The sequence below is a fragment of the Tachysurus fulvidraco genome, chromosome 23 (genome assembly GCF_022655615.1).
Source record: "Tachysurus fulvidraco isolate hzauxx_2018 chromosome 23, HZAU_PFXX_2.0, whole genome shotgun sequence".
Classification (NCBI taxonomy): domain Eukaryota; kingdom Metazoa; phylum Chordata; class Actinopteri; order Siluriformes; family Bagridae; genus Tachysurus; species Tachysurus fulvidraco.
In genome coordinates, this window is record NC_062540.1 from 17,223,855 (window position 1) to 17,247,274 (window position 23,420).

General features: G+C 36.9%; 3 protein-coding genes and 1 long non-coding RNA gene across 9 annotated transcripts in view; all 4 read left to right on the plus strand.

Annotated features, from left to right (window-relative positions):
* LOC113658275 overlaps nt 1-23,420 on the plus strand; it is a 28,980-nt gene that overhangs the window by 1,081 nt on the left and 4,479 nt on the right. For 2 of the 6 annotated variants that reach the window (XR_007139208.1, XR_007139211.1), the window contains exons 4-5: nt 16-439; nt 795-1,126. The exons of 1 other annotated variant lie outside the window; for it this stretch is intronic. Coding sequence is in view for 1 of the 5 variants with exons in the window: in XM_047806822.1 (XP_047662778.1) it covers nt 11,492-11,534 (43 nt within the window). In the remaining 4 variants the exon portion in view is untranslated. Of the gene's footprint in view, nt 1-15; nt 440-794; nt 1,127-1,287; nt 1,310-1,883; nt 2,132-11,218; nt 11,535-23,420 lie in introns of those variants that run through there. 3 more of the 6 variants (XR_007139209.1, XR_007139210.1, XM_047806822.1) reach the window with 3 other exon arrangements.
* Nucleotides 3,988-6,927, plus strand: LOC113658317. Its single transcript, XM_027170674.2, has 6 exons — nt 3,988-4,189; nt 4,290-4,589; nt 4,712-5,041; nt 5,771-5,884; nt 5,990-6,021; nt 6,489-6,927. The coding sequence occupies exons 1-6, from the start codon at nt 4,147-4,149 to the stop codon at nt 6,741-6,743; spliced, it is 1,074 nt and encodes a 357-aa protein (XP_027026475.2). The 5' UTR covers nt 3,988-4,146; the 3' UTR covers nt 6,744-6,927.
* LOC125140020 lies at nt 12,396-14,062 on the plus strand. The gene is made up of 4 exons (XR_007139216.1): nt 12,396-12,535; nt 12,784-12,906; nt 13,053-13,084; nt 13,335-14,062. It is a non-coding gene; the product is annotated as an uncharacterized LOC125140020 (long non-coding RNA).
* Nucleotides 15,435-18,596, plus strand: LOC113658276. Its single transcript, XM_047806832.1, has 6 exons — nt 15,435-15,572; nt 15,690-15,989; nt 16,117-16,446; nt 17,515-17,643; nt 17,749-17,780; nt 18,244-18,596. The coding sequence occupies exons 1-6, from the start codon at nt 15,530-15,532 to the stop codon at nt 18,496-18,498; spliced, it is 1,089 nt and encodes a 362-aa protein (XP_047662788.1). The 5' UTR covers nt 15,435-15,529; the 3' UTR covers nt 18,499-18,596.

Here is a 23,420-nt window from a genome sequence, read left to right on the forward strand (position 1 = left end):
TCTTTCCTGTTTCAGGCAACAGCTACAGTAAAGCACCGATAGAGATTTCAACTAAGACAATGGATTTCAGGAAGAATTTACTCAATATACATTCTGTAACACTTACACGTTTATTCTGTGTTCATGTTCATTGTTTATATTCAGAGGATCAGTTCATTACAGTCACGATAATGTGAGATTTAACATCTTTATGTTCAAAAAGACCAGGAAGTGACCAGGAACACTACTGTGCACACATACACACTACACTACAAAATACATGTTTGTGCTCATGTATGAAGTTGATGCTTTTGGTTCTTTATTTTCTGTTTCTTTCTCCAGAATCCTCTGTTAACACCACCACCACCACCATCATCTTCATCATCATCAGTGTGTGTGCTGTTGATTGGAGGATTTACGCTGTTTGTGATTTACAAACTGAGACACAAGGGAACTCAAGGTACACACACACACACACACACACACACACACACACACACACACACACACACACACACACACACACACACACACACACACACACACACTTTATCATGTGTACAGTTTGATTGCTGCAGTCACCAGGAAAAAAATTAACTATTTGTATAATTCTGTAATGGGTCTGCAGTGTCACTAAGTCTGTATGCTATAAACCCGATCATATCATACTTTTATGTACACCTGTGTGTTTGTGAGAAAATGTTGTCATTCATTGTACAAATGTTGCTACAAAGAATTTGCAGGTTTCTTGGATTTGTGGATATTACACCATCCTACTACAATAAACAGTAACAGTAATTTATTCCTTATTTTAGGCTCCTTCTGTTAATGAGTACGACCTGCCTAATTTACCCACATATGAAAACTTGAATACTAAAATGAGATCGAATGATAAGAATCTGGATTCACCTACAAACCAGTCCGCTTCAACCTACCAAACACTGGACCCACTCACCAACCAATCAGATTCAAGCTACATGTCTCTGAGTAACACTGCCGACCAATCACATTCACACTACCAATGTCTGAATGCTAGAACTCAGGTGAACTCAGTTTACCAGACCCTTCATTCTTAATGCTTTCATTTGTTATTCTTTTCCTTATGATGTAAGGCTATTAATTAAAACATAATTGTTGCATAAATTAATTTTGTATGAGTTTCAGCATGTTGCTATAGGAAAATACTCACCTCATGGTTTTAATATTTAGGCCTAATAACTAATTATTTACCAATAACAGCAGACTTTACTCTGTTTGATTTTATACTTAACACATTGTTTTTTTTCTTTTTCCGGGTTTTTATTGTAGCAAATTTGGCTCGCGAAGCAAGGTAAATATTTATAAGCAACTATAACGTGTTATAGTGACTTCCAAATATTTTAACCTAAGTTGAACTTAACGGTACTGGAATTAACGTTAAGCTTATTTGGTCTGTTCGTCCGCCGAACAGGCCGTGTAACCTTTATTAATTCTATGGAGGCAGTATCTTCCCGGCCAAGAAAGATTCGCTCTCCTTTTACTGTATACCGTAATTTAAATTAAATTAACTTAATAGAGCATGTAGTTCAGACCTGATGTTGCAGGTACCTTAATTTGTGAGAGAGACTCAGAGACAAATCACCTGTTGCTCAAAATTATGACATTTAATGAATGAGACACAAACAAACAAAAGAAATAGGGAAAATGAAGATTAAAATAAAATAAAACAAAAGAAATTAAAATTGGGGAAAGGGGGGAAGAGACTGGAAAGAAGAAATTAGAGAAAGGAAGGAAAGGGATGGCAAGCTTAAACTCAAAATTAAAACACACCCTAACTGGGAAATCGTCACAGAAACTTAAAATTCACTTTATGATTCAATGAAAGATTCCTGCTTAAAATTATGCATCTGCAAATTGATTGGTAGAGGAACGGCTACTTGCATTGGTTTGCGGCACAAGAATCTGGATGTAACGGAGAAATCTCAGTCAGAGTGGGGTCAGGCGTTCTTCCTGGAGGTTCTAGAGAGTGGAGATTGCCGGAAGTTCTATGAAGGAAGATGGAGTCGTCTCTAAGCTGTTCCAAAAGTCTGACCACGGATTAGTGGTGTTTGTGACAATTTAAAGGTCGCGAACTCCACCCATCTTTGGGGAGATGACCAATACTTCGGTCAAGGTTTTGGAGGGAAAAACTCCCTTTGTTTCAGGTGTCTGTGGGCGTGGTTTAGCTATCAAACTTTTAGATGACTTTAAAGTTTGATCCAGGGTGTATTAAGACGGTATGGCGCCTTTCGTGCTCAAATAAAATACACCAGTGCTTGAAAAATGAGTAACCGATAATTTTGTGGTCATTTGGATACTAAACATGAAGGGTAATGACGGTATGAAGGCAGCGGTACATTACATACATAGATCATTAATCAAAGTATAACTTATTTTAAAATACAATGTTGTTTTCTGACACATGAATAAAATACACCCTTGTCAGGAAATTAAGGGGCAAATAATTAAGGGGCAAGCCTTAAAAGAAGAACACATTACAAAAAGTGTTATAAGAATGAGAACCTTAGAGTACCTTATCTTCGGGTTTTAGTAGTAAAAGGAATGTCTCATTGTGTTGTGTGTGTGTGTGTGTGTGTGTGTGTGTGTGTGTGTGTGTGTGTGTGTGTGTGTGTGTGTGTGTGTGTGTGTGTATGTGTGTGTGTGTTGAGAGCCCCTAATCAGAGAAGCCGCATGGGGTTATCTGGTCTTTGTGTAGGCTCCAGTCATTCTGGAGCCAGGTGTGTGTGTAAAACTGGGTTGCTCATCGGTTAATTGAGGAGTAGATGTTGAAATTTAGGGTGCCAGGGACATGAAATCTAAAATGACTGGTACAAGACGCTACATTATGTTAACTGTGTAACCTTTAAAATGTTATTTAATGTGAAAACAAATGCTGTATATAGTATCATCTACAGTATGTGTGAATGAAATGTTGGTGATGTGGTGAAAATGGTTTAACTGATCATTATGAGTTGGTGAAGATTGTATCATAAGACCTGAGTGAAAGTTTTTATTGTGTACATGTCAGTATTATAAGTGTATTTGCATATGAAGTGAAATTTGACTGCAAATTCAAATAATAAAAAAAATAACTGTGAATTATTGCTTATTTAAGTAATCAATGTCTTGCTTGTAATGCTTTATCTTAGGACGGTGATGTTATATAACTTATTCTCTAAACATTAGACAGGATTTCATGTAGACTTTATCTATCTATGGATGGCTTACAGATGTCAACTGAACACAAAAAAGCTTGTTTACATTTTCCGCTCTGTAACTTTAATAATACCTTTATGGAAGATAACTTAGATTACAATATAATTTTACAGATTTTGATCTTGATACATTAACCGCTGATGTGTCCTAGAATAGAATTAACACAACAAAATGCTTTTTATTTAGATTATATAGAGGTAACTGGTATAAATGAGCTAATAGCTAGTAAAAACCAATGAACTAGTGGATTCTGGGTTACCTGAGCACAGGCTCAAATACAACTTGATGTGAGGAAGCCCTGGCTCAGGGGTTAAGGATCTGGTCACTGATCAGAAGGTCAGGGTTCACTCATCTAAACTGCCAAGCTACCATTGCTGGGCCCCTGAACAAGGCTCTTAACATTACATGCTCCAGGGGTGCCACACGATGGCTGACCCTGTGCTCTGACACCGGCTTTCTAATACCTGGTGATATGGGAAAATTGGACAGTGGTAGCTCAAGTGGTTAATGTTCGGTTTTGCTGATGAGATGATTTGGGTTCAAGGCTTCTGCTCCAGGGACACTGTATCATGGCCGACCTTGTGCTCTGACCACAACCTACAAACTTGGGATATGTGAAGAAAGAATTTTAATGTGAAATGTATAGGTGACAATATTAAAAGTTGGAAAGTTCTGATCAAGATAAGACTTGTTTACTTGCCACTTTAAATGCATTAAATGGGAAAAAATACCTCTAACACAAATCACATTCTGTAATAAAGACAAAATAAGCAGTGTTCTGCAAAGGGTGTTGACACACTGACATAATATCCTTTCTAAAAAGAAAATTATGCAACCATTTAAGCAATAACAACTAAAAGAAGTTCACTAAAACATTTCCCCTTGTGCTGGAAAGAGCAAAAGAAGAGTAGAAGTAAAGTGAAGCTTTATTCCATGATGAAGATCCTCCTCATCTTCACCCTCTCCCTAATATCAGGTCAGCTGTTTGTTTTTTTAAACCAATATAAAGGCATTGTTTTTTATATTAAGGTTATTCGATAGTATTAAAAACATTAGTATATCTGTTTGACTGACAGGTGCAGTGGGCTGTGTTGTGAATGGCTACTCAGCAGGAAGCGTCGTTATACTATCTGATCTAAACTGGGGTTCAGGACTTAGTAGATATATTTGTAAGCTGGGAAGCAGATCATGCACAGATATAATACGTACTGACACCACAGAAAATTCTCTTCAAGAGGGAAGATTCAAGCTGTATAAAAACAGTGATGGATTTTTGAAAGTGTTAATCAGGAGCCTGAAGCCACAGGATGCTGGAATGTACAGAATAGGAGTAGAGGATCAAGCGCCCCCTGATTTGGAACTTACTGTTCTTAATGGTGAGTAAATATTTATCCTCGTGGTATTAATACAACTAAGCAATTTTGCCCTTCCAACATAAACTAAATTATCATAAAGATATTGCACAGCTTTGACCTTTGTTTTCTTGTTTGTATAACAGATTCTTGTTGTGATGGACCAAAAACAGTGAATGTTTTTCCTGGACAGAATATCAGCATCATCTCTAACTATCCTGAGATTTACAACAGACACATCAAGTATATCATGAAACTTGAAAATGGCAGTGTTTTTGATGCCGTTCTAGATATTTCTGAAAAATCCCAGAACAACAGGTTCTGCATTTCTGATGACAGCAGTGCTAAAGTTCTCAGTATGAACATCAGTAATGTGACAGAAGCCGACGATGGAGTTTATTTATATGGAATCTACAACAGAAAGGACTCAATCCAGTATTTTTCCTTCTTCAGAGAGATTCATCTGCAAGTTAGAGGTAAAGATTTTATTAATGTTGTTTTAAATATATATGAATATATACATACAATAACAGATCTTACTACTGAGAGACATTGATGTCATGGGATCAGTATGTTACTGTAGGGTGATCTATGAGTTACTACAGTATATGAGGACTACTTTGTTACTGTGTTAGGATCAGTGTCTTACATTCAGGGAATGAGTTTGTTACAGCCAGTGGATCAGTGAGTTACAGCCAGTGGATCAGTTTGTTACTGTCAGGGGATAAGTGAGTTACAGTCAGGGGATCAGTTTGTTACTGTTCAGGGATCAGTTTGTTAGTGTCAGAGGATCCCTTTCTTAATATAAGGGGTTTAGTTTGTTACTGTCTGTTACTCACTGTGTTAAAATTAGAGAATCAGTGTGTTACATTCAGGGGATCAGTTTGTTACACAGCGAGTGGATCTATTGGTTACTGTCAAGGGATCAGTTTGTTACAGCCGGGGTCCACACTATTAACAAGTTCATTATTGGAACCAGAAAGTTCCTAGTTGATCTTATTTCAGTATCAGGATACTTCAGATCCTAATGTCTTTCTTCTACACCGTGACATCATTGAACTGAGGATTTCAAAAAGGGCTGGAATCAGCTCTTCTGTACACACATATTCACTATAACATACATAATTATGGTTATGTATAAATATTAAGTTAATGTACACCTTTAGTTTGTTCCTGTTCAATATTGTCTCTGTTTCTGTATCCAGAACCTTCCAGTGCCAACATCATCATCATCATCAGTGTGTGTGTCATTGTGGCTCTGCTGCTGATTGGCGGATTTGCACTGATGGTCTACAAGCTGAGACACATAATAACAAAAGGTAGAATTTCTTGTCTATAACATGTGCAACTTAAAATATCCATCAGTAAAAACTGTTAGTGTCAACTGGACAAAAATGAGTCTTTTCGTTTGTGTATAATAACAGGTCCACTACCTTCTGCCAAAGACAATGATCAGGTCAGTGCTTACAGTATCTCTGAAGGTGTTATGTGTTTTCAAGTTGAATAAGAAGACATATAATCAAAAGTCTTTTACAGGAGCATTTAGCCACAAATGTGTGTTATCAGTAGAATTATGGTTTGTTCCATAAATGTCTGTACCCTACAATAAGTTGAGTATGTGTAAACTCACATATGTGGAAAGTACAAATTATAAATATGGATAAATATTTATACTATTTTGTGTGCTGTTTCAAATTAATTACAAAAAGTAATCAAAAAAATAAATACATAAAATAAGTCACATAACACAAGTCATTCAATTAGGGCAAGTCATGGCATCCTTAAAAAAAGGAAGGATTAGTGTGTCTATGGTAACTGACAGCTGACCTCTGTTACTGACATGTGTATACGTGAAATTGTTCAGGTGCTTGCATCAGATGTGTATTTGTTACATTTTTTTTATTATACTTTTTCAACTTGCAGGTTCCCCCTGTTCCTCGCATCTACGAGGAAATCAATCAGACCAAACATATTTCTGCAACAGACACTGAACTTTATATGAATGCTCCATCACAGAACCCTGATAGAGAGATCATCTCCACAGTAGAACGACCACAAGAAAAAAATCTCACTTACACCACTGTGAGTTTCCCGAAGAATCCAGATGATGCTGCAATCACCTTCAGTAAAGAGGAATCTACTGAGTATGCCACTGTCCAGTGCACCTCAAAACTGTAATAATTTAATTGTTTTCTCCAAAATGTGCTTTCAACAGAATAGAATTTATACAATGTCTGAAATTTATTGAATATACCAAAATCATATTTTCTTTTGTAACCACACATGTTTTTGTCGCTTTGAACTGTACCAGTAGTCAAATAACAAAAAAAAGCCACCTGACATTAAATGAGCAAACTGCAAACTGTCATGGTTTTAGTATGTTGTGCGGCAGAATCTTGAGTGATGCGACAATGTAAAGAAAACCGTCTCGGCAGTGATTTGAAAAACAAATCACTATGCAGCTCAAACAGACTGATCTGTTTCTCATGCTAATATCAGATCAGGTCAGTGTTTGTATCTGCATTCTCATAATGCTAAACTGACATTGAACTATACTCACATTTGAAATAGTTCTTGATTAATCCTGAGCTCTGGTTACTGTTTGTTCAGTGTTCTGTCTGTGGGTTTACTTCGGGTTCTCAGGTTGTTCTCCATCTTATAAGAACATGTAGTTTGGTAACTTTAAATTGCCGAACTAGAACTTTCCTCCATGAGACAGACAGACAAAATTTCAACAGAAGTAAAGAAGTAGAAGTAAAGTGAAGCTTGATTTTTGTTAATTGTTTTATCTCAATTACTGTCAGTACTCATTTTGGTTCTTGTGCAGGTAATGGCACAGAAACATTTTTGTATTTGGGCAATTGATGATTAAGGAACCACTTCTAAACACTGGGCTACACATATGAAGCAGTATGATGGAGTTGGGACAGAGACAGATAGACTAATAGAATGTTAGACCTACATAGCAATGGAATAACCAACTATTGTCCCTCTCAGTAGTCCTTAAAAACTTATATAAAAATTATAGAAAATATGTGTTTTTATTATTATTGTTATAATTATTACTGTTATAATAATAACAATAACAACAATAATAATAATAATAATAATAATAATAATAATAATAATAATAATAATAATAATAATAATAATAATAATAATAACTATTTATTATACATTGTTGGGAAGTTTGGGAGGTTGTATCTAAGGATTATATGCGAAGGAAGTTCTAATACCCCTAGCCTATCTCTCAGTGTGTCAGTCAGAACACAGGTGACTGGATCAGAACCGTAGTTGCAAATCAGGTGCTTTATTACAAGTTTGAAAGTGCACAGTTTGTGTAGGAGGGCATGTACTGTAGATGCAGATGGATGTAGTAATTAGGTATGGAGTAATATAATGTGATGTTATAAAGTGTAATGCTATTGCATGGTTCTATAACAGAAGAGAGTAGGAATGAACATAACCATTAGTAGGATGTTTCATAGGCACATTAACACACACAATGATAACCCACAGGCCGTAGGCTGACAAATAAGGCTTTAACAAACAGTACACACTTAAATATGGTGCTGCATGTCACATAAGCATAACCATCAGGTTAACTAAGGCATACATTAATAATACGGCTCAGTCGTTGAATACACTAATCAAATACAACTCATAAGGATCAACTCACAGCAGACCCGTCACTCGGGCTGGATCCGGACCGCGGTCCACCATTTGGTAATGCCCGCCCTAGGGGAAGTTTACTCCACCCCCTCAGTGTCAGAACAGAAAAAGTCTTGTACTGTAGTATATTTACCTCTTACCTTGAGAGATTATGGGAACAATCGAGCAGTGCTGGTTGCTCTGAGGGCGTGAGGTGCAGTGTGAGGAGTGATGAAGACTTTTTCACAGGTACAGTCTTGACATGTGCAAAATGTTATGAATTTGTCACAAACATTTCACTGGCTCATTAGCTGAGCTCATTTCACTTCACTCATTAGCTGATTCACTTAATTTGACTGTTACCGATCGTAGGTAATAGGTGTTCAATTCAAGAATGATTTTTGCTACTTCAAAACAATTCAGTTTGGTCTGACTCACAATGAAATTTGATTCGGTTAACAATTTTGAATATTTTAGGCAGTTGAGCAAATAAATTTCATTTTGGGGAAATTTATGTCCATTCAGCAACTTGATCCAGAACTTTAGCTTCATTGGACTTTACCTGACTTGATGCATGTTTTTTTTAAACATTGCATACATTTCCTGAACATTTAGGAAATACTGGAAAGTGCAGAAATACAGCAAAGTGCAAGCGCAACTGTCAGTAATATCACAAACACAGTGCAATTAAAACATGGTAGTTAATGTTCAAATACAAAATTTATTTGTATAGCGCTTTGACATTGTCTCAATCAAAAAAGGCAAAACAAAAGTTTAATATAAAGATTAATATAATACAAAAATTCTAATTATATTTATAATATTTATAAACAATTATAATAATACAATAAATTTATATTTATAATTATATTAGATATATTATATTAAATATATTTAAATGTGTTTGTATTTATCCCCGATGAGCAAGTCTGAGGTGACTCAGGCGAATATGGCAAGGAGAAACTCCCTTGAAGGGTAAAGTAAGAAACCTTGAGAGGAGCCAGACTCAAACGGGAACCAATCCTCATTTGGGTGTGAAAATATACAGTCTGACAGTCTGTCCTCAAAGACCACATAAAGTTGCCATCTCCTCTTAGTATGTCTGAATACTTCATGAATCAGAGTCCAACTGGAGCTGGTACATCTCTAGATGCCTCGGAATCCTCACATGGTTGGCCTCATCTCAGTGAAGGTCCAAAATCTTCATGGCACCAAAGACCATCGGAGCTGGTACAATTTCTGGATGCCTCGGGATTGGTAGAAAGAGAGAAGCAGTGGAGAGGAATTAGCACACAGTAGCTGCCAAGATTATGGGAAGTATTACTGTGTACACCTGACCAAAGAGATGAGTTTTTAATCTACATTTAAACTGGGACAGTGTGTCTGAGCCCCGTACACTATCAGGAAGCCTATTCCAAAGTTTGGGAGCTAAATATGAAAATGCCCTACCAGCTTTAGTAGACTTTGATATTCTGGGAACTATCAGAAGTCCTGAGTTTTGTGATCTCAGAGGGCACATGCTGTTAGTCATTTCATCTAGATCATTTGCGTTTAAGGGTTTAGTAAGAAGTTGAGACAGATCAATCAGGTTATTTGTGAATCTGTCTTTAGTGGTCGGAATACTAGTTCTACCGAGTTGATAATGTGGTGAGACACGTTTAGTCTGTTCTATAGGTAGTGTGTACAGTATGAGGTAATGGTCTGTGAAAATCAGTGTAGGGCCCTGGGGGACTATACACAGTTGCTAAAGGAAGGGACATAAGGGATTTTTTTGTGTGCATGTGCGAGAGTGAAACATTAAGAACAAGAGCTTCAAAGGAATTAAATATACCGTGTTCTCTGAGTAACAGTAAGGAAATCACTAAAGATTGTGGCAACACCACCTCCATGACTGATGAGGCTCATGCTTATAGCTATATCCTGACGTGGAAGACTCATTTAGACTGACGTAATAATTTGTTTAAAGCCAATTTTCAGTAAAGCAGAGTGCAGTAAGGCAATTTTCTGAGATGGTTTCATTGACAATAAGTGCTTTGGGTGCAAGTGATCTAATGTTCAAAAGCCCAAACTTCAGGAACTGTTTTTGTTTGTTTCTTTGGCATTTGTCTTGTCTAATTAGGGTAAGTAAAGTCTCATGCATTTACTTTTTGATCTCACTACTCTGGGAAAAGACACATTTTCTATAGGATTTTCTATGTGTGCATTTATGGATTTAGCATGATTGGAGTTTCAGGAAGAGTTTGACCAAATAGGTTAGGACTTCTCAAAATAGTTGCAGCTGCAGGTATTTCTATCTTAATGGCATGGCGTCTGTGGAGATGGTAGCTAAGGTTTGTTGAATTTCCAAAATACTTTAACTCTTATTTACAATGACTAAAAACTATAAGTGACTTGTCAATCTTTCCATTTTGTTGTGAACCCCAAAGTATTCTTTGTACTTTGATTTCATATTGGCTGGTGCCTTGCAAATTTCTCCCTCGTTGCCCTCCATAGTGCAGTGGTTAGTGGTTAGCACATTCGCCTCACATCTCCAGGGTTGGGGGTTTGATTCCCGCCTCCGCCTTGTGTGTGTGGAGTTTGCATGTTCTCCCCGTGCCTCGGGGGTTTCCTCTGGGTACTCCGGTTTCCTCCCTCGGTCCAAAGACATGCATGGTAGGTTGATTGGCATCTCTGGAAAATTGTCCGTAGTGTGTGAGTGTGTGAGTGAATGAGAGTGTGTGTGCCCTGCAATGGGTTGGCACTCCGTCCAGGGTGTATCCTGCCTTGATGCCCAAAGATGCCTGAGAAACCTTTGACTTTTTGTTACTAAATTTGAAAATGTTCAGAAATTCAAAAACTTCTCTCCAGATAAACTCCAGCAACACCATAAAAATTTAATTACTAGTGATTACAAACTTCTATTATCTTCTAATTTTTATTTTTTAGTGGAATTATTATAGGCAGAAATTATTATAGGCAGAATTTGGTATGATCAGAAGACTGATACATACAGATAGAAAGTCTGTATTGTTAGGACGGGGTTTAATGAACAGATTTGTAAAGGCCATAAAACCACCAACTCAAATCACATTCAGTAATATAGAGGAATTGAGCAGTGTGTGAGTGTTGAGTAAGTCTACATTTAAAACATCAACACACAATATCCTGTTAAAAGTAGAAAGACCTGATGACATGCAGACCTTTGGGCAATAACAGCTCTGAGGAGTCGACTAAAACATTTCCCTGTGTGCTGGGAAGAGCAAAAGAAGAGTAAAAGTAAAGTGAAGCTTCATTCCATGATGAAGAGCATCCTCATCTTCACGCTCTCCCTAATATCAGGTCAGCTGTTGTTTTTTTTAAAAAAAATTTAAGACAGTGACTTGTATTATGATTATGTACAATTAAAGACATTAGTAAGATTTCTGTTTGACTGACAGGTCCAACGGGCTGTGCTGTGACTGGCTACTCAGAAGGAAGCGTCCTTATAATATCTGATCTAAAATGGGGTTCAGGATTTAGTAGATATATTTGTATTAAGGGAAGCATATCGTGCACAGATATAATACATACTAACAACACAGAGAATTCTGTTCAAGTGGGAAGATTCATGCTGTATGAAAGCAGAGAGGGATTTTTCATAGTGTTAATCAGGAGGCTGGAACCACAGGATGCTGGAACGTACACAATAGGAGGAATGAATGGGACAAAAATTGATGTGAGCCTGACTGTTAATTATGGTGAGGAAATGTTTAACATCATTTCATAATTTACATTGAAACATATTGTCCATCCAACATAAATGTGTACAGCTTTGAGCTTTGTTTTCTTGTTTGTATAATTAACAGATTCTTGTTGTGATCGACCAAAAACAGTGAAGGTTTTTTCTGGACAGAATATCAGCATCACCTCTAACTATCCTGTGGTTTACAACCGAGACTTCAAGTATATCATGAAACTTGAAAAGGGCAGTGTTTCTAATGCCGTTCTAGATACCCACAGTGAAACCCAGAAGAACAGATTCTCCATTTCTGATGACAGAAGTGCTAAAGTTCTCAGTATGAACATCAGTAATGTGACAGAAGCCGACGATGGAGTTTATTTATATGGAATCTTCAACAGAAAGAACTCAATCCAGAATTATTCCATCTTCAGAGAGATTCATCTGCAAGTTAGAGGTAAAATATTACTCATGTTGTGTTAAATATATTTAAATATTTACATGAAAAATAACTGATTTCCAGGACAGTATTATATTCATATATAAAGTTAAAAGTTTTCTTTCCTGTTTCACGCAACATTTAAAGCACCGATAGAAATTTCAACTAAGACAACGGATTTTGGTAAGAATTTACTCAATATACATTCTGTAACACTTACACATTTATTCTGTGTTTATGTTTATTGTTCATAATCAGAGGACCAGAGCATTACAGTCATGATAATGCAAGCTTTAATGTCTTTATGTTTAAAAAAACAGGAAGTGACCAGGAACACTACTGTTCACACATACACACTACAAAATACATGTTTGTGCTCGTGTACAAAGTTGATGTTTTTGGTTCTGTATTGTTTCTGTTTCTTTCTCCAGAATCCACTGTTAACACCACCACCATCATCATCATCATCATCATCATCATCAGTGTGTGTGTGCTGTTGATTGGAGGATTTACGCTGTTTGTGATTTACAAACTGAGACACAAGGGAACTCAAGGTACATACAAACACACACACACACACACACACACACACACACACACACACACACACACACACACACACACACACACACTTTATCGTGTGTACAGTTTGATTGCTGCAGTCACCAGGAAAAAAAATTTACTATTTGCATAATTACAGGTTCAAGACCTTCATCCCAAGACAATGAACATGTGAGTATTTATGTTTAATTGTTAGACCTATGTGTGTATCATTTTTTATTTAGGCTGCTGGAGCTGCACTGTCTCTATGCTATAAACCCGATTACATCATACTTTTATGTACACCTTTATGTGCTTGTGAGAAAATGTTGTTATTCATTGTACAAATGTTGCTACAAAGAATTAGCAGGTTTCTTGGATTGGTGGATATTACACCATCCTACTACAATAAACAGTAACAGTAATTTATTCCTTATTTTAGGCTTCTACTGTTTATGAGAACGACCTGCCTAATTTACCCACATATGAAAACTTGAACATCAAAATAAGATCGAATGATCAGAATCTGGATTCATCAACAAACCAGTCCGATTCAACCTACCAAACACTGGACCCACGCACCAACCAATCAGATTCAGGCTACATGTCTCTGAGTAACACTGCCGACCAATCACATTCACACTACCAATGTCTGAATGCTAGAACTCAGGTGAACTCAGTTTACCAGACCCTTCATTCCTAATGCGTTCATTTAAAATTTTTTCCATTATGATGTAAGGTTATTAATTAAAACATAATTGTTGCCTAAATTTCTATTGTATGAGTTGCAGCATGTTGCTATTGGAAAATCCTCACCTCAGAGTTTTAATAGTTATGCCTAATAACTGATTATTTACCAATAACAGCACACTTTACTGTGTTTTATTTTATACTTACCACATTGCTTTTTCATTTTCTGGGTTTTTATGTTAATTCTGTAAACTTTAAAATGTTATTTAACGTGAAAACAAATGCATTACATATAATCTATGTGTGAATGAAATGTTGGTGACATGGTGAAATGGTTTAACTGACCATTATGAGTTGGTGAAGATTGTATCATAACACCTGAGTGAAAGTTTTTATTGTATACATGTCAGTATTATAAGTGTATTTGCATATGAAGTAAAATTTGACTGGAAATTCAAATAATAAAAGAATAACTGTGAATCAGTGTTTACTTCAGTAATCAATGTCTTGCTTGTAATGATTAATCACAGCACAGTGATGTTATATAACTTAGTCTCTAAAACATTAGACAGGATTTCATGCAGACTTTATAGTTTGAGGATAAAAGCAGATGCATAATCATCACATTTCCCAAATAATAAATTAATGAATAAATAAATAAATTGTCAGTAGAAGGAGCTCTAAGAGTGACTTGGAAGGAGTATTTCATGCATACGCACCTTTTCTAAATAGTACACAATTATATTACACAAACTACACTGTCAACTTATATAGTGAATAATACTGATGATAATAATAATAACTCTACTGGAGAGAGTGATGCTGGTAAAGACAAATCATTTCATGAAGTCAGAAATGAAAAGTGATAAAAAGAATGAAAAATTGAACAAAACTAAAAATTAAACCTAAGCTGCAAAGCCATATGCTGTAGATGGTCCACTTGACATCTTCATTACACAACTATCTATGGATGGCTAAGGCTTACAGATGTCAACTGAACCAAAAAAAGCTTGTTTGTATTTTCCGTTCTGTAACGTCTGTAATTTTATGGAAGATCACTTAGATTACAATATAGTTTTACAGATTTTTGATCTTGATGCATGATCCGCTGCTGTGTCCCAGTATAGAATTAACACAACAAAATACGTTTGATTATACAATATAGAGGTAACTGGTATAAATGAGATAATAGCTACTGTAGTAAAAACTAATGTATTAGTGGATTCTGGGTTACCTGAGCACAGGCTCAAATACAACTTGATGTGAGGAAACCTTGGCTCAGGGGTTAAGGATCTGGTCACTGATCAGAAGGTCAGGGTTCACTCATCTGAACTGCCAAGCTACCATTGCTGGGCAGTTCAGATGAGTGAACTGCCAAACTACCATTGCTGGGCCCCTGAGCAAGGCTCTCAACATTACATGCTACAGGGGTGCCACACGATGGCTGACCCTGTGCTCTGACCCCAGCCTTCTAATAACTGGTGATATGGGAAAATTGGGCAGTGGTAGCTCAAGTGGTTAATGTTCTGTTTTGCTGATCAGACGATTCGGGTTCAAGGCTTCTGCTGTATCATGGCTGACCTTGTGCTCTGATCACAACCTACAAACTTGGGATATGTGAAGAAAGAATTTTAATGTGAAATGTATAGGTGACAATATTAAAAGTTGGAAAGTTACTGATCAAGATAAGACTCGTTTACTTGCCACTTTAAATGAATTATATTGGAGGGGAATACTCTAACACAAATCACATTCAATAATAAAGACCAAATAAGCAGTGTTCTGCAAAGGGTGTTGTGCATATTTAAAACACTGACACAATATCCTTTCTAAAAAGGACATTATGCAGCCATTTAAGCAATAACAACTAAAAGTATTTCACTAAAACATTTCCTCTTGTGCTGGAAAGAGCAAAAGAAGAGTAGAAGTGAAGTGAAGCTTTATTCCATGATGAAGAGCCTCCTCATCTTCACCCTCTCCCTAATATCAGGTCAGCTATTTGTTTTTTAAACTAATATAAAGTCATTGTTTTTTTTTTTTTTCATTATTTTTGTTTTAAGGTCGTGAGATAGTTTTAAAAACATTAGTATATCTGTTTGACTGACAGGTCCAGTGGGCTGTGTTGTGACTGGCAACTCAGGAGGAAGCATCGTTATAAAATGTGGTCTAAACTGGGGTTCAGGATTTAGTAGATATATTTGTAAGCTGGGAAGCAGATCATGCACAGATATTATACGTACTGACACCACAGAGAGTTATGTTCAAGAGGGAAGATTCAAGCTGTATGAAAACAGTAAGGGATTTTTGAGAGTCTTAATCAGGAGGCTGAAGCCACAGGATGCTGGAGCGTACAGAATAGGAGTAGAGGATCAGACGCCCATTGATGTGAAACTGACTGTTCTTAATGGTGAGTAAATATTTATCCTCATGGTATTAATACAACTGAGCAATTTTGCCCTTCCAACATAAAGCTAAATTATCATGAAGACATTACACAGCTTTGAGCTTTGTTTTCTTGTTTGTATAATTAACAGATTCTTGTTGTGATGGACCAAAAACAGTGAATGTTTTTCCTGGACAGAATATCAGCATCACCTCTAACTATCCTGTGATTTACAACAGAGAGATCAAGTATATCATGAGACTTGAAAATGGCAGTGTTTCTAATGCCTTTCTAGATACTTTTAATAAACCCCAGAACAACAGATTCTCCATTTCTGATGACAGCAGAGCCATAATTCTCAGTATGAACATCAGTAATGTGACAGAAGCCGACGATGGAGATTATTTATATGGAATCTTCAACAGAAAGCACTCAATCGTGTCTTTTTCCTTCTTCAGAGAGATTCATCTGCAAGTTAGAGGTAAAGATTTTACTAATGTTGTTTTAAATATATATGAATATATACATACAATAACAGATCTTACTACTGAGAGACGTTACTGTCAGGGTATCAGTATGTTACCGTAAGGCGATCTGTGAGTTACTATATGAGGACTACTTTGTTACTGTGTTAGGATCAGTGTCTTACATTCAGGAAATCAGTTTGTTACAGAAAGTGGATCAGTGAGTTACTGTCAGGGGATCAATGAGTTATAGTCAGGGGATCAGTTTGTTACTGTTCAGGGATCACTTTGTTAATTTAAGGGGTTTAGTTTGTTACTGTCTGGTGATCACTGTGTTAAAATTAGAGAATCAGTGTGTTACAGTCAGGGGATCAGGTTGCCCCCCCCCCCCCCAAGAAATAAATAAATAAATAAGTAAATAAATAAATAAATAAATAATAATAATAATAATAATAATAATAATAATAATAATAATAATAATAATAATAATAATAATAATAATAATAATAATGGGGGAGTTGCTCCCATTTAAAACAGTTCGGCTCAAGCGCAGACATTTTAGGTTCATGTTGACAGAGACAAGCTGTTTCGTGTTGAGGTTTTGTTCAAACCAACCACCGAAAATACCATCTCTAATTAATTTTTTTTTTATTTATTGGTTGCGTTATATTTTACCCAGATAGTGCTATTTTCTGATTGGCTATTGTGTAGCCTCTTTTTTTTTTGATTGGCTGATAAATGTCAGGCTCGACTAAGAACTCCAGGAGAGGCGCTTGATTGCTGCCCAGTTCCATAGAGACAGCGGTGCAGACTGATACATTTTGGGCACTGCGGCTTATTATATATATGATAAATAGTCAAAAAGTTTTTCTGAGTGAGAAATACGATGAGTGGCGGGAGAGCGTGACACAAGACCCAAATGCGTGACTGACTTTCTTCCACACCGTGACATCATTGAACTGAGGATTTTAAAAAAGGGCAGGCATCAGCTCTTCTGTACATTCATATTCACAATAACATACATAATTATGGTTATGTATAAAGATTAAGTGAACGTACACCTTTGTCTCTGTTTCTGTATCTAGAACCTTCCCGTGAAGCCCAACATCCCAACATCATCATCATCATCATCAGTGTGTGTGTCATTGTGGCTCTGCTGCTGATTGGCGGATTTGCACAGATGGTCTACAAGCTGAGACACATAAGAACAAAAGGTAGAATTTCTTGTCTATAACATGTGCAACTTAAAATATCCATCAGTAAAAACTGTTAGTGTCAACTGGACAAAAATGAGTCTTTTCTTTTGTGTATAATAACAGGTCCACCACCTTCTGCCAAAGACAATGATCAGGTCAGTGTTTATCTCTGAATGTGTTATTTGTTTTCAAGCTGAATAAGAAGAAATATAATCAAAAGTCTTTTACAGGAGCATTTAGAGTGTTATTAGTATTATTATGGTTTGTTCCATAAATGTCTGTACCCTACAATAAGTTGAGTATGTGTAAACTCACATATGCGGAAAGTACAAATTATAAATATGGATAAATATCCAGCTATATTGTGTGCTGTTTCAAATTAATTACCAAAAGTAATCAAAAAAATAAATCCATAAAATAAGTCACATAACACAAGTCATTCAATTAGGGCAAAAGTCATGGCATCCCTAAAAAATGAAGTATTAGTGTGTCTCTATGGTAACTGACAGCTGACCTCTGTTACTGACTTGTATACATGAAATTGTTCAGGTGCTTGCATCAGATGTGTATTTGTTAAAAATTTTTTTATTATACTTTTTCATTCTTGTCAACTTGCAGGTTCCCCCTGTTCCTCGCATCTACGAGGAAATCAATCAGACCAAACATATTTCTGCAACAGACACTGAACTTTATATGAATGCTCCATCACAGAACCCTGATAGAGAGATCATCTCCACAGTAGAACGACCACAAGAAAAAAATCTCACTTACACAACTGTGAGTTTCCCGAAGAATCCAGATGATGCTGCAATCACCTTCAGTAAGGAGGAATCTACTGAGTATGCCACTGTCCAGCGTACCTCAAAACTGTAATAATTTAATTATGTTTTCACATTTGGCGTACCTCAAAACTGTAATAATTTAATTATGTTTTCACATTTGACATTAAATGAGCAAACTGCAAACTGTCATGGCTTTAGTATGTTCTGCGGCAGAATCTTGAGTGATGCGACAATGTAGAGAAAACCGTCTCAGCAGTGATTTGAAAAACAAATCACTATGAAGCTCAAACAGACTGATCTGTTTCTCATGCTAATGTCAGCCAGATCAGGTCAGTGTTTGTATCTGCATTCTCATCATGCTAATGCTATTATTATTATTATTATTATATATTATATATATATTATATATATATATAATTATATATTATTATTATTATTATTATTATTATTATTATTATTATTATTATTATTATTATTATTATTATTATTATTATTTATACATTATTGGGAAGTTTGGATATTTGTATATAAGGATTGTATGCAAAGGAGGTTCTAATACACCTAGCCTATCTCTCTGTGTGTCAGTCAGAACACAGGTGACTGGATCAGAACCGTAGTTGCAAATCAGGTGCTTAATTACAAGGTTGAAGGTACACAGTTCATGTAGTAGAGCATGTAGATGCAGATGGGTGTAGTAATGAGGTATGGAGTAATATAATGTGATGTGATAAGGTGAGAGACAAAGAGAGGAGGCAACTTCTCCTTTTGGTTCAGCAGAAACTCAGCTGTGAAGCCATCGGTTAGGGACAAGGAAATCCTGCAAGTTCTTGCTGTGGGTGAGATCATCTGCTGGGACCTTATCGGGTTCCCAGATCCCTGCTGTCATGCTATAGAGGAAGAAGTGGCTAAAATGCTGCAGGAATGCACAAACATTTCACTGTCATCTAAACCCACAGACAACCTGAAAAAGAGGGAGAAGACAGATGTTTATATGTTTTCATTAGGCAGTACTTTTACGAGAATGAGGAAAAATCACCTTATTCCCCTTATTCAAAGTGTGTGTGAAGACAAAAGCAATCAAACTCGGCGCATTAGCGGATTCACTCAATTAAGAGACGTGACATACGGCTAAGTACGGTAACCCATACTCAGAATTCGTTCTCTGCATTTGACCCATCCAAAGTGCACACACACAGCAGTGAAAACACACACCGTGAACACACACCCGGAGCAATTTGACAGTTACCGATCGTAGGTAATAGGTGTTCAATTCAAGAACGATTTTTGCTACTTAAAACAATTCAATCTGGTCTGACTCACAATGAAATTTGATTCGATTAACAATTTTGAATATTTTAGGCAGCTGAGCAAATAAATTCCATTTTGGGGAAAAATATGCCCATTCAGCAACTTGAACCAGAACTTTAGCTTCATAGGACTTTACCTGCCTTGATGCATTTTAAGCAAGAAAAAATACTACTACTGGTATACCGTATATTCAATGCCCCCAAAGGTTTTTTTAAACATTGCATACATTTCCTGAACATTTAGGAAATACTGGAAAGTGCAGAAATACAACAAAGTGCAAGTGCAACTGGCAGTAATATCACAAACACAGTGCAATTAAAACATGGTAGTTAATGTTCAAATACAAAATTTATTTGTATAGCGCTTTTAGCAATGGACATTGTCTCAAGCAAAAAAGGTAAAACAAAAGGTTAATATAAAGATTAATATAACACAAAAATTCAAATTATATATTATATAATTTATAATATATATAAATACCTATAATAATACAATAATTATATATTTATAATTATATTAGATATATTTAAATGTTTTTGTATTTATCCCTGATGAGCAAGTCTGAGGTGACTCAGGCGAATATGGCAAAGAAAAACTCCCTTGAAGGATAAAGTAAGAAACCTTGAGAGGAGCCAGACTCAAAACGGGAACCAATCCTCATTTGGGTTTGAAATATACAGTCTGACAGTCTGTCCTCAAAGACCACATAAAGTTGGCATCTCCTCTTATTATGTCTGAATACTTCATGAATCAGAGTCCAACTGGAGCTGGTACATCTCTAGATGCCTCGGAATCCTCACATGGTTGGCCTCATCTCAGTGAAGGACCAAAATCTTCATGGCACCAAAGACAATCGGAGCTGGTACAAGTTCTGGATGCCTCGGGATGGGTAGAAAGAGAGAAGCAGTGGAGAGGAATTAGCACACAGTAGCTGCCAAGATTATGGGAAGTATTATGTGTACACCTGTCCAAAGAGATGAGTTTTTAATCTACATTTAAACTGGGACAGTGTGTCTGAGCCCCGGACACTATCAGGAAGCCTATTCCAAAGTTTGGGAGCTAAATATGAAAATGCCCTACCAGCTTTAGTAGACTTTGATATTCTGGGAACTATCAGAAGTCCTGAGTTTTGTGATCTCAGAGAGCACATGCTGTTAGTCATTTCATCTAGATCATTTGCGTTTAAAGGTTTAGTAAGAGGTTGAGACAGATCAATCAGGTTATTTGTGAATCTGTCTTTAGTGGTCGGAATACTAGTTCTAGCGAGTTGATAATGTGGTGAGACACGGTTAGTCTGTTCTATAGGTAGTGTGTACAGTATGAGGTAATGGTCTGTGATGTCATTACTTTGAGGTATGATATCTATATCAGCGACATCTATTCCATGTGATATTATGAAATCTACTGTAGCGTATGATTAAGACAATGTGTTGGTCTAGTGATGTTTTAGGAGGCCCATAAATGTGATTCCTAAAGTATGTATTGTCACCGTGAATGTTAAAATCTCCTATAATTAACGCTCTATCAAAATCAACCGATAGGTCAGAAAGAAAACCTGCAAATTCTCTAAGAAAATCAGTGTAGGGCCCTGGGGGACTATACACAGTTGCTAGAGCAAGGGACATCAGGGATCAGGGATTTTTGTGCATGTGCGAGAGTGAAATATTAAGAACAAGAGCTTCAAAGGAATTAAATCTATACCGTGTTCTCTGAGTAACTAAATAAATCACTAAAGATTGTGGCAACAAAACCTCCATGACCAGTCTGATGAGGCTCATGCTTATAGATATATCCTGATGGGAAAGACTCATTTAGACTGACGTAATAATTTGTTTTAAGCCAATTTTCAGTAAAGCAGAGTGCAGTAAGGCAATTTTCTGAGATGATTTAATTGACAATAAGTGCTTTGGGTGCAAGTGATCTAATGTCCAAAAGCCCAAACTTCAGGAACTGTTTTTGTTTGTTTCTTTGGCATTTGTCTTGTTTAATTATGGTAAGTAACGTCTCATGCATTTACTTTTTGATCTCACTACTCTGGGAACAGACACAGTTTCTATAGGATGAGCTATGTGTGCATTTATGGATTTAGCATGATTGGAGTTTCAGGAGGAGTTTGGCCAAATAGGTTAGGACTTCTCAAATCTGCCATAGGTGCAGCTGCAGGTATTTCTATCTTAATGGCATGGCGTCTGTGGAGATGGTAGCTAAGGTTTTTGAATTTCCAAAATACTTTAACTCGTATTTACAATGACTAAAAACTGCAAGTGACTTGGTCAATCTTTCCATTTTGTTGTGAAACCCAAAGTATTCTATGTACTTTGATTTCATATTGGCTGGTGCCTTGCGAATCTCTCCCTTGTTGCCCTCCATAGTGCAGCAAGCATACTGTATGCAAAAGACAGCAATTGGAGAGTACTGATGTAATCCAAAAGCTACTGTAGTGAGGGTGCAGGTATGCAGATTCAACTAATTTAAAGTTTACATTTATTTTTAACATTTGGCATCATTATATAATCGTGATTCATCAGATTTATTTTTATTATTTTCAATCAACTATTAACAAACATAATATTTACAATTCAAAACTCCATGTTTCAATATAGATAAATATGCATCACTAGGATTAGTTGTCAATGCATTGAGAAAATTAATTAATTGTTACACAACTATTCATTTATAATTAATTATTAATCTACTACACTGCCTTGTTTAATTGGTTCCCAGCTGCTATGTGAAATGAGATTAACTTAATGTTTTGATTTGAAACCTACTCAACCTTTGACTTTTTGTTACTAAATTTGAAAATGTTCAGAAATTCAAAAACTTCTCTTCGGATAAACTCCAGCAACACCATAAAAATTTAATTAATCCTGATGACAAACTTCTATTATCTTCAAATTTTTATTTTTAGTGGAACTATTAAAGGCAGAAATGTTGTATTAATGTTATTAATTTGGTAGGATCAGAAGACTGATACTGTCACGATGTGACACAGTGAAACAAAAGGCAAGAGAGGATCCAAATGCAGATAGGACTTTACTGGACAAAAACAAGAAACAAACATACAGGCAGGCAAAACAGATCAGGACACGGAACAGGAACAGAGAACAACATGAACCAAACACCTACAACGACCAACACCAGGAAAGTGAACAGACAGAGTAGATATAGTGGACAGGAGCCAATAACAAAGCAGAGACGATTAGAGACAAAGACAAGACACCTGGGGAAGAGATGGAATGTGATTAGTGTCCATGGTGAGCAATGAGTGGGCGGAGCAAAACAATTAACATCAGGGAGAGACGGCAGACAGAAACAAGGGGAAAACACAGACAGACACATTACAGAGCCAGACGCTCCCAAGTCCACAAAACCCAGTTCAGGCTGGTGGAGCGAAGGCGCAACCAGGGTGGGAGGGCGGGTCGGGTTCGTGTAGTGGTGGCGCCCGCTGAGCAGGAGGCCGGGGTGGCGCCAGCCGAGCCGGAGGCCAGGGCGGAGCCGGCAGAGCAGGGGGCCAGGGCGGAGCCGGCAGAGCAGGGGGCCAGGGCGGAGCCGGCAGAGCAGGGGGCCAGGGCGGCACCGGGTGAACAGAAGGCCAGAGCGGAGCCGGTAGAACAGGAGGCCAGGGCGGAGCCGGAGGCAGAGCCAGAGACCAGAGACCAGGGCGGTGCCGGAGGAGGAGCCAGAGACCAGAGCAGGACCGGA